This window comes from Homalodisca vitripennis, chromosome 5 (genome assembly GCF_021130785.1).
Source record: "Homalodisca vitripennis isolate AUS2020 chromosome 5, UT_GWSS_2.1, whole genome shotgun sequence".
Taxonomy (NCBI): Eukaryota; Metazoa; Arthropoda; class Insecta; order Hemiptera; family Cicadellidae; genus Homalodisca; species Homalodisca vitripennis.
The window spans coordinates 149,751,358-149,764,171 of NC_060211.1; the positions used below are offsets into that span (position 1 = coordinate 149,751,358).

General features: G+C 31.8%; 1 protein-coding gene across 1 annotated transcript in view; it reads left to right on the forward strand.

Annotated features, from left to right (window-relative positions):
- The window catches only part of LOC124363658 (putative gustatory receptor 28b), a 28,322-nt gene extending 20,257 nt beyond the window's left edge, over nt 1-8,065 (forward strand). The window contains exons 3-9 of the mRNA XM_046818919.1: nt 69-224; nt 1,452-1,561; nt 2,389-2,578; nt 3,629-3,788; nt 3,933-4,210; nt 7,039-7,128; nt 7,955-8,065. Coding sequence (XP_046674875.1) covers nt 69-224; nt 1,452-1,561; nt 2,389-2,578; nt 3,629-3,788; nt 3,933-4,210; nt 7,039-7,128; nt 7,955-8,065 — 1,095 coding nt within the window. The remainder of the gene's footprint in view (nt 1-68; nt 225-1,451; nt 1,562-2,388; nt 2,579-3,628; nt 3,789-3,932; nt 4,211-7,038; nt 7,129-7,954) is intronic.
- The last annotated feature ends 4,749 nt before the right edge of the window (nt 8,066-12,814 follow it).

Sequence of the window (12,814 nt, forward strand, 5' to 3'; positions counted from 1 at the left end):
GAGGGATAAACAGTGACCTGCACCTAGTCATGTATGTGTTCTCACCTATACTCCTTCATACTTTACAGTTGGTAGGCCTGTTGCCGGTCTCCCTGGCCAGGTTACCCCTCAGAGGAGAGATCGCCCGACACTCTAACCTCTGGTTATTCTACTCTGCCTTTCTTATGGTTGTTATTGCGGTTGTCCTTTGTGGCTGGGTCTGCGAGATGTTCTTCAATACAGAGGTAAAGATAACAATGGGATAGTGCATTTCAGCTAGTGTAACCAGTATGGTATAAGAGCAAATTATCCTTACGTGTCTTCAAGTACTGTAAGTTGCGCTATTAAGAAAGTATCATGATTGTTGCTCATTTTATAAACTCAGGAGAATTTGAAAAGATGAATGTTTAAGATGAATTTTGGGAAGATAATTTTTTTTAATTCAAGCCTTATATTGTATTATCTATGTGGAAACCTATTTTTGGTTTTCTAAATATATTTATCCTTGAAGTCATTACTAAATAGTCCAGTTGTATGGCCAATTACTTAGGTGTATATTAAACTGGTCTCAGAATTCCAAAACACAGAACCACAACCAATAACCGTCACTGCCTACAGATTATAGAAATCCTTACCAGATTATCTTAAACAAATTGAGAGCTGGGAACGGTTTGTGGTTTGAGCTGAGAAATATACCTACGTAGAACAGATGATCTTAGTGAGCGACGGGGCCACCAAGATATATATAAAAGTATATATATATATCCGCTCCATAAGCCATTTTATTCATATGTTGTGGCCATTTGAACTTCAAAATGTGAAATTGAAAAATCAAACTCCTTAATTTGTGTAACTTGAGAAAAAATTTAAATTTGTCAAGAATTTATTTACATTTCTTATTATTTTTGTAATAAACAAGTGGTTTATAGCTTTAACTGTTATGTTATCTATAAATTACACGTAAATTTAGCTGCCATAATATTTACTCATATTTTTCGACTAGGCCGGGGAATTATTTAAATCAAGTTTTTCACATTTGTGGTATCACAAGATAATACATATTGTTTCGTGTTTCAATGATCTTAGTTCATTTCAATGAAAGAAAATGTTTAAGTAAACTTTCACCTATGCAGATTGAAAAGATAGGGTCAGACCACAAGGTGTTATAATTGCATAATAATTTCAATAAAAAATAACAATTGCTTATAACTTTTATGGCTGATTGATTGAACTTTTACAGACTTAGCATTTAATTAGTACTGTTAATCAAGACAAAACAAATCGCGGCTTAGCACAGTGGCTGATCTATTAACACAACCGGCGTGTGAATCTTATTATTTTCTAAAATAACGTGGCTGGAATATTTTTAGGTAGAATAAATTAAATAGATCTCTCTTCCTCTTTTTTTATTTGATTTTAAATCTTGTATTTTTAAAATAACATGGACTGTTATCATAAGTTTTGTTTGTAAGGTTCCAGAACAAAGACGCTACACGACGACGACTTCACTGATTATGGCGGTCTCCAGTGCTCTCTCGACGTTCCTGGGAGCCCTCGTGTGTCTTTCTGTAGCCTTGCTCAGGTAAGAGATTGTTTACTTAAAATGATCACAATGTATGTAGTTAAACTGGATTATTATTTAATAATAAAAAAATACGAAATTGAGGAAGGGACTATATTTTTTTTTATTTCTAGATATATCCCTAAATAATATAAATGCAAAAAATGATGGTTTTTGTCTTGTCCACAACATGGGTTTTCTATTTACGCCGTATAAACATATGTTTGCTTGATACCCTTGGAATAAAGATGGGTAAAGATTGCATTTTTCTCAATTTACTATATGGATCGATAACTTAGATTGATGTCTGACAACGTTAATCTAAGCACTAGAATTTTATTTCTTTTCTTATTATTAATCGATGATTACTTTAATCAGCTTCTTATTTCTAAGCTAGTGCTTAAAATCACTATTGAAAGCTATTGCAAGCTGTTAAAAGCTGCATTGTTATTATTGTTTGGTTAGTTACTAACTAAACGATTTTAACAATTTAAAGTCAATATTTGATACTACACGATGGAAAAATTGTGCAATAACGTTAAATCTAGTTGTAAAATACAAAACTCAACAGATATAAAAAATTATAAGTTTTAGTCTTTTTCGAATAATTATTCACGTATATATTCAGTAAGCATGTAAAGCTATTATGTTAATTTTATATTTGATTAGATAACACACAATTTTGATATTCCACTTCTAGAACAGATCATTGTTAGGTAAATTTAATCTCTTGTGGACTTACACAGAAGATTATACTCCTGAAGAAACTAAGAAAGATATATTTCCAACTGCGTAGAAACGTCCTCTATTTACTGAGTGATGGGCATATATGATGCAATGTCTTGCAGGTCTTCCAAGAAGATTCTACTCCTGGAGCGACTGAGGGAAATAGATTTCCAACTCCATAGAAACGCTCCATCACACAACACACGAGTTATATCATATGTGGCTCTTGTATACTGCTGCATCATGGTCATCTATGATGTAATAGAACACTTCAATTACATATCGATATATGCTATATCTGTGGCCTTTAAGGTAATGTTAATATTATTAATCAACATTGAGTTTATATATTTCCAATAATTTATTGATGATTTCCTTTATTATTACCTCATTTGAAATTTTATATTTTTTAATTCCTAGGTTTTCGCCTGAATCCTGGAAAATCAAAATGCTGATTAATTAATTGTAAATAAATATGACCTTAAAATGTAAAGTTTTTAGTATATTTAATTATAAATAGGGAATATAAAAAATAATACCTAAGAGTTTCAGGTAATTATCCCGCCGTATGGCACGAAGATGCAACCATCAGAGCAGAAGCTTAAAGTTAGTTTCGGTACCAAGGAACCCTATGGTATATGGCTTTTAAATAACCAGGAGGATTTATCTGAGGGAATATTGTAAACCATACAGTTGAGCGTACACTGGGTACTGCAAAAACAATGTCCAGGAGCAGCCCATAACTAAACGCAAATGTTGAGATGTTGCGGTGAAAAGAGAGGATCGATAGGTTACTGCGATGGTTAACTGTTGGAGTGTGTGGAGCTCCCTTAGTGTTAAATGTTGTTGCAAGCCTATACCTGATGGAGTAGTGTCCTCTGTCTGTTTTTGCAGGAAGAGACTGGTCTGTACCACGCCTTAACAGGAAGGAGAGCGAGTTTTCCCTTCTTCCAAAGTGACATGACTGAGATATGGTTCTCGTTATACCTCATCATTGTAGATGCAATATGATGAAATGGAGGTGGCCCCTATTTCCGATCCCAATCCCCTTTTAAGCCTTATTCTGTCCGTCCTCATGGCCCACTGGCCTGTGCAAGGATCTTATCAAACAGAATAAAGGGGAGAGTCGATACACTACGAGGTTGATTGTACTGATAAAAAGTGCAACGGTCACAGACAGGATTTGAACCTGCGCTATCTCTAACTCAGACCCAAAGTCCAACGACTTAGACCGCTCGGCCATCGACACTCCTAACCTTACCTATCCTAATTACCATGTTCGTAATAAGTGCAACGAGAAGTTTTCTCCTCTTCTCGTTCTAAGTAAAAAGTAGGTTTTATACTGGGTTCAAAATGTTACAGATAGTGCTAATATGTGGGCTGGTAGAGCTGATGGAGTTGGTACTCAGTGTAAAGGACAGGTTCCAGCTAATCAATCAACGAGTGGAAGAATTGGTGATGAGGTCTCGGATGAAGCAACTCTTGTGGACTGTTGCACTCCCGTGTGTTGAGGCATTTTCTAGTAAGATTTTTACATTAATACCTCGTTACTTTGAACTCTTTAGTGAGTTTCAATATTGTTGAAAAATAACTTAATAGTTAAAGGTTTTACAATTTATTAAGTTACGGCATAATATTATTAAATTTTCATGACTGTTTATTCCAGATCCTCGAGTGATGTCGCTGACTATACCAGGCCTCAATGAGACACACTGGAGTCTGTGCTGTATAGTCTATGATATAAACGTTGTCTACGGCTGTCAAATGGTGGCCCTGATGGTGTTCATATTCGCTCATCTTGTATTCTACCCGTACTTCTTATTCCTTCTCTTCTCTATGGACTATAACAAATTTCTCTATGCCATTCTTATTGGCAACTGGATATTGTTATATGTGGGCGAACTTTACTTCTTGGTGTGGCCTTGTGCACAGGCTGTTGCAGAGGTGAGACTGTAAACTTTATTTTGTTAAGAATAGAACATAGCAGTATAGTATTTTCAATCTTTGTTCAATAGTGTATTATAATACAAAATGCATGGAATAGTCACTAAACTGGTAATCAGACAAAATTTAAAAAACTACAAACCATTATTACTATATTAAAACTAACAGAAAATAATAAATTATATTGTTGCATTCATCTCAGATTACTATTTAACCTGATATTATAATATGTTTTAAAATATACGACCCATTATCTTGTACAAGACACTGAGCTTTAGCCCAAACAAACTCAATCTTTGGTACTTTTTAATAAATTCGGGTAATCTTTTGATAAAATTGTTGGATCTATGCATATCGTTTGATTGTTTTAATAAGCTCAATATGTATTGAGGATTCGAAGATTTGTATGTTTATGAATTATTATCATTAGGGAAAATATTTAAAATGAAAAAACAAAATAGGATTCGAAGGACGATGAAAGGATTGTGAAGGAAATAAGATTTTTCAGGGCATTTTCTATCGTTCAGTGATACAAAAAATCAGTAACACTACGTTTCGAGATCTACAATCTGATTTTTTTCTCTTTATTATTGGTCTTTGGACAATACGAATTATATTATTTGTATTGGTCAAAATAACATTCTATGAGCCAAGTCTGTGTCAGCGTCAGATTCTAGACGCTGCACTAAGAGGTAGGATAACTGGAGCTAAACTCAACATTCAAATTGAACCAACACATCTCACTATAGATACGTTTTGTATATATATATTTCTTTTTAAATTTATTTTTTAAAGATTTTTCAAAATAATCAAGCTTTTCATTCAATTAATAATCACAAGTAAATTGTGTACTTAAATAATCGTAGTTTAAAATTCAGATAACACAATAGTGAGAGGGGGGCGCACAAATAAATTAAACTAGGACCACAAAATCTGTAAATCTGGCACTGATCAGAGGGGTGAAACCCCTTGCAGAGCAATCCAATCCGTAAAGTGACCACTACGATGTAATATGAATCCTTGGGAATGCAATGATATTATTTCTGCAGTACCTCAGATGTCATTCTTTCGCTTTTAAACTTCATGACTAATGAGGCTAAAGTGAATAGCAAGTAATTATAGGTTTTGAGTACCACGTATAAGCCAATATAAAACATTTATATTCAAAAATAAACTAAATTGAGTTTATTTTTACTTATAATTCTTCACTGACACAAATATTTCTTCTTACTTCAAATTATTGTGTTGAAAACATATAAGAAATCTATGTAACATCAATTTTTTTACATTATTTCCCAGGCTGAATTTCTATATACTGTGCATAAATATAGTACAGAAAGCATGTGTCACCAAATTTGAAGATGAGAAGTTTAAATTGTACACAAAACCACTAAAGTGTTTTAAAAACAGAAAAAAATGTTTTAGAAGTGATATTTCCTAATATAACAATAAAGCTCTTATTAATCTTTCTCCTCATAAAATCTTTCCCTGATTCTTTTATTTTATTTGACTTAGTTTAACATTGGTTAACTATTATTACAACCGCAATACATTCTCAATTGATATTGGTAAACTGTTATAGATTATTCAGGCGCTAGTGTTTTTATATTATCGTAAATGTTTATAACGTAGCTTTAATACTTACAATAGACTCATGACATAACAATTTATTTAGTTTATTGTTCCAGGCGAAAAAGACTGCCATTGTAGTAACCAAAATGTTGGGTAATAAAATGGGAAAAACGTTGTTTAATGAGGTATGTAAATTACAGTTAATACTTATTGTAACTTTAAACTGGTTCCTTATTGCTATGAATTTTGTCTGCAAAGAACGGTGAAACATTTGAATCTTCAAAGGTCTGAATTGATGAAAAAACATTCTTACGAAGTATGTCTAAAACCACTTACATTGGAGATATGGGATATAAGAAGATTTTGACACCTCAATAAGAAAAATATTAAAATCTATTTCCACCTTTTATTGAGGACTGTGTATTCCCTTTAACATTTTGTATTTCATTAAGATTCTGCAAAGACAGTGCATATCTGTAACATTTCAATCACAATAAAAAATCAATTACATTTTAAATCGGCATCCCCATATATGACAGTAAGAAATTCAATGTCAAACCTAAATCCATATTTCGATATCCAAAAAATGTGAAATGTATATTTTAATAAATCTATTATCACGTCAATGTTGACTGAATCAGGATTCTATGTGAGTTATAGGGTTAAAATTATAAAAGTCCGTTGGAAAACTCGTTCCAATGACGTTTACCCTCCCCAGTACATACTGTACATGTTTGTCTCAATGTATAGAGGATAATAATATTCTTTCCTTCATATCAGTGCACATGTACTTTATCAACCCAGTAATTAAGAACAAAATCGTTTGAAGAATCGCTAATTGTGAATTTAGATTAATACACTTAAATGTATTATCATCTTATTACGAATTTAGTAATCGTATACACATTTCTTTGCCTCAAAACATAAAAATAACTTCCCTTGATAAGTTTAACTAAAACTTGTAAATGTTGTATCCAGTACAACAGATTTACTCAGAAATTTTTATAGTGATGTTGGAAAGTTACTTCATTTGTGTTATTTTGTTCAGTTGTTACGTATATTGACTTCGTTAGGACTTTCATAATAATATATCGATTATTAAATGCTTATTTTAACATTATTTTAAGACTGCTGGGATTCAACTTTTCAAATTTTAGGAAATGGCATTACTAAGATGAATATTAGAGAAAAGATTTTCCATTTTATTTTTTTTGAGTAAAATATATTATTGTTTAATATAAATTATAATACTTTAGTTGGAAAACTTCGCCCAGCAACTGTTCCACAGAGACGTCGAGTTCTCCGCTTGTGGTCTGTTCAACCTTCACACATCCATCATTGTGTCTGTAAGTTCAACGTTGAATAAAATATATCCATTGATAAGATAAACAAGTAAACTTCCTTAGCTTATTTTATTTTATTACTTTTTATTTTAGAGCTAAAATTTATTAGACACTCTCAAAACTTTGTAATAGTTACATTAACAAAGTAATTACATAATTTAAAATAATATAAGTCATTCTAGGTATAATTAAAGTCCCAAAATATATTTTTTTATTTTTTCCTTGAAAAATTTAAGCAAAAATCCAATGCAACTAATTGCCTATCTTATTTTACTGTAACTCTGTATGAAACAGTGTAAATAGATTAACACATTAAAAAGTAAATTTATACCTGTTATTTTTCCACTGTTGTGTTATTGTGAAGAAACTTAAAATTAGATATGAATGGTTTAACTAAAACTTCAATAAGCCGGTTATTTGATTTCCAATATCATCATTTTAAGTCATTGGATTTGTTCATCAATTTTCTAAAAAGGGTACTTTTGTAACCTGTTTTAGTTTCTAAAAATATAGTTTTTTTATTTAAAAACTCCCCGGTATATAATTAGACAGTAAACATAAAGAGATAGAACAATGGTCGCATTTGATTTTTTTTTTGCTTCCTTTCACTCAAGAAACGATATCCTAAAGTTTGTCTAGAGACTTTTGTTACACCCTGTGTTTAATCCGGTAACAACATAAATATCAGCAAACTTGAATGACAGAGAGGAAGGTAACGTCTATAATCAATATAAATTGAAGACAATGAGGTATGACAGTATAGAGGATACTCAGAGGTTATACAATCAACCTGACGTGATCTCCAATAACTGTTATTGTGTTGTTCCAGGTAGCCAGCGCGGTTACTACCTACTTAGCCATCATCATACAGTTCCAAACTTCTAGTGTTGGCGAGAACTCTACCCCTAAAACAACTGCTGTTAGTGTTAAAGTTTCTTAGACAACTCACGGAAAACTTTTTCTTGTACTATATTAATGCAATATTTGTTGTTTCAGTGCTGTATGTAAAATATTATCAGACGTTAATTGGAGTTAATTAAGATTGGATTTCCTCTGAGTAACATACAAACATTCACAATATTCACGTAAAATAAAAAATACATACCAGTGAGTTATTTTTAATCTCTTACTCCAATGCAGAATTCATAAAACTTTCTGGATTAAAACAATAAACAAAAATCTGGACCAAATGAAAAAGATAAAGAAATGCCAAAATTGATTTTCGGTTAAATAGTTTCTCAATAAAACTTTTTTGAAATTTACCGCATTCAAAATGAACGAACTAATAGCGGTTTGAAATGTACAATAGATGTTTCTATATGGTACGCGGAACGTTTGTTATTGAACCACAACCGGACGTTCAACACAGTCGATACTTCCACCGGAAACATTCATCCCACCGCTCTTTGTGTATTGTTTTTTTTAATGAACAATATAAAGGGAAGAGTATTTCACTGTACATTATTTTATAAATATCATAATTGTTTACAAAATTTTGTCATGTGGAAATTCATAAAGTGCTTATGTTTAATTTAAATTTGCCATTCCATATATATCTGTTAAATAACACATTTGCACAGATGGGAAGTCACTTTATATCAAACCTAAGTGCATATATTTTCCAATCCAAATATTAATGTGGCTTAAACGATTTACAAAATATCAAATTTTCAATTAATCAAACAAACTATAAATACCTATTTTGAAATTTCAAGGAAATATCTAAGGTGATTAAAGTAAATTGCGGCATGAAACTTTGAGAGCACTGGAAATTATTGATTAATTTTGAACATTACGCATGAATATATTATATATAATGAAAACTAACTGCATAAACCATCAACAAATAGTTTCATGAAATGTGTGCTTGTCACTTATTATTATAGTGGAGGAGGTGGATAGCTGTTCATAGTTCCTGTGTTAAACTATTCTACTTAATACAAAATTTGAGATACTTTCCATAAGAAAAGTGGTCTAAACCGTAATAACTTAACTAACCCAGCATGTTAAACTGTCAAACTCAATTAATCACGTCCATTAATATTACATTATTCCTAATAGAACAATACCTTTACATGATCATTTTTGTTCATTGTGATAAAGCAGAATGAGGAACGTATAAAAATAAATTCAAAACAAATTATTATTAATTTATACCAACTTTAATTACGAAAAAAAGTTTCAATATCGTGTTAAGAGAAACCTCTACGATTGAAATTGAAATCAGTGGAATGGGATAACTTCCTCATTGCTGGGATTTCAGGGCAACAAGATATTTCATTTCATTTCACTTATTTCCAGCAGCATAAACTTTATTCAATAGGAAAATAATACAATAATTTAATTTAATTTAAAATTTCTAACGGTTAAGTTACAACCTCTTTTCATTTGATAACTATAGACCATATGCTGTATAGGTATCCAAAATTTCTCTTTTTATTTTCTCATATTAGATTTGTTTTAATCGTATTTTATTGATTTCAAAACACTTAAAGGTGCTTTGGCGGATTTTTTTTTTTTGTTTTGATCTGTAAATATTGGTCTTTCCAAACCCTCATAGGTTTTGGATATTAATTGATATCCAATTATAGATCCTTTATTTACATGGCTGGGCATCTATAAACTAATACAGCCTTCTGTAAACAAAGGCAATCAAAACACTAAGAGTCTTTGTTTTTTATGTAAGATGACAATATGAAACAGTCATCTTACCTTGATAAAACTACGGGCCTAACGTCATCCTACCTGCGTTATGGTCTGAACGAGTATTACATTACCTGATTGCTATGTTATTACAGGAAATAAACGTCCTCAACATTTATCAGTTTTTTGATTTCGACAGTAATACTGAACTGAAGCCGTAATATTGAGAAATAAAAAAACATCCAGTTTCCAAATCATGGATTAAATACAATTTGTTTGAGTATGACTAGCAAAAGCGTTTATCATCACTTATTTTTTTATATATAAATATTGTTATCAATTACAAATTCGATATTACTGCCAGGCTAGATCAGAGATTTAGGAATGCAATACTGTACTAAACTTTTCATTTTGCAGTTTATATGTCACATTCATTTTTACTTATTTATCTAATTGTTCCATACGCGTACTCCGGTGATCCTTCACAGCGGTATATTTAATCACCATGTGGTATATTTTATCCACTTTACTGAGTAGGGTGTGAGAAGACCAACTGAGGCATAAAACAGCATTACTCGACCGGATACCCTGCTGTCGGTAGCCATGGTGACGTTAAACCGTGGTGGCGGGGGATTCACTCTTTGTTATGGCATAACTCGTATTATTGTTTACTATTCAAATTAACTGCTACATAATTATTTTTTCTCGTTGCAAATGGTTTAAAATTGAGCCCAGAGTTTGTTTTCTGTATACGTTATTAAATAACATTATTTATTTATTTCAATTATATATATAATAGTCATAGTTCAATATCCTTCTAGCTATTGACATGTTATAAAACTAAACAAAATATAGTAAATTTCAGTATAATGGAAATAATACCTTAAATAAGAATAGTAGGCTAAGCAAAAATCAATAAATTAAAATAATAGTCTGTACAAGTTTAGACATTTGGTATAACTAACTAAACAAAAGAATAATATTAATAGCAATACAAAATTGAATAGCTTACTTTATAATAATTCAATAAACTTTGCCAACTTGGGATTTGAACTCACCAACTATCTCACTAAACACATCTACATCCTGCTTATATAAATTTAAAATATTAAGGCTTTAAAAAATAGAAATTATAGTTTTGGACTGTGTTACATCTGAGGGAGGGGAACTATTGATGGAAGCAAGTTGCTTCTAGGAACAAACAACTAAATTTTACTTAAAAAACGCAATTGCTTATTGAACCATGAACAATTTTGTATATCAACGTAAGACCAGATTTGTTCCTTCTGGATGTAAATGTATCAAATGAAAATAATCTTGTAAGAATCGCCGTTGAAAGGTCTCTGTCACAAGGAAAGTTAAATTGTTTTTAATATAAATAGCAAAGGAATTTGTTTTGGGCTTGTTCAAGTGCTGAAATATGCCAATTAAGGTAAATCCCATGGATCCATCAAAAATGGAAAGTCACTATTGCTATACTCGCATGTTAATCAACTAGAGCACATAAAATAATTTTATCTTTATCAAATCAGACATCAAGAATTGCAGATTTTCAAAGAAAGATTACAGGTAGCGCGGAATATCTACACAGGGCTGACGTCATTATATTCAACGCGCCATCATTACAACGACTCGTCATTTACAATGAGTTGCTCTCACAAACGTCAGAGGTATAATTAGCAGAAAATACTTAATTTTAACACATTTATACACACACACACACACACACACACACACACACACACACACACACACACACACACATGCATATTTATACTTTGATTAACATTCATTTCTATTAAAACGGGTTTTCATACAATACATCTTTACGAAGAAGAAAATATTGATTGTAACTTCCAAATATTTGCTCCTGAGCTGTGAATAAAATTAAGAGTTTTAATCTGAATGAAAAATTATGAAGCATAAATTAATATTGGTAATACTTCAATGTGTCCGCCATAATAGTTATACTAACGTAGTACTATTCCAGAAATGTCAAAGGCAACTGAAACCGTGAAATAGGAAGCGTCGTAGTCTCAGGAAGGGTTGTTCCATATATCAAGCGGTTATCCTCCACTGTCCACTTGGCGGGTTTGCTGTATTTATTGTACGCTTTATCAAAGACAGTCTCCAAGAGACTGTTACTATAATGTTGTCTGTACGAAACTGTTGATCCAGAATCACATTTTGTTCCAGTTAATTAATATTCACTTTTTTCACAGTTACTCTTACTACAGGAAGGAATAACACTGAACGAACACTGCACTATAAGTTTAAAATATAATAAATAATAATGTTTAACGATCCATGTTATTTAACGTTAATTCTCATGGTTCTCGTGATGGCATGCTTACATAATGCGTGTTTTTTAGGTACAAAATTTATTCCAATCGAATATTTTTTTTACAGCCCATTCCTTACTTAGCATGAAACCATTTTTAACATAGTCTAAAATTAATTCATAGTTTAATCCTATGTAGATGTACCTATATTTCTGTACAAGCTGTGGTCTAATAAACCAGCGTTGCACCACTCTTCTGCTTTCACGGCGCGTTTTCTAAAGGCGATCCTTACCTAGTTCTCATGGTCACGCCAAATATTCATGGGGTCAATGTATAATCATTTTTATCCTATCCTACCCTACTTCTTCAGGACTGCAAACAATTGGCAACCTTATCGGGATTAAAAAATTAACTAAATAACAGTCAAATTAAGACTCAAGATACAAATCCATATTTCCGTAACTTCTCATTTGACTGCAATATACTCAGAACATTTCTAAAAATAGCAAATATATCGTCAGAAATCCTGAAGTAAAAGTGAGTAATTATTTAACGGAGGGGATTACATTTATGTTTGCAAACCTTGAGCTACCAACGCCCTACGGTCTAAGAAAACTAGCCTTAAGAAAGGCCTCGACGATCTAGAGCATCTCAGGCGACAGATCAAAAACACAGATCTGAGCGAGAGAGAACACCTCGATGAACTGGTCTAGAAAAGTTGAGGCGATGCGAGTGGTCTCTAAGACCAACCCTATAGTGCCATC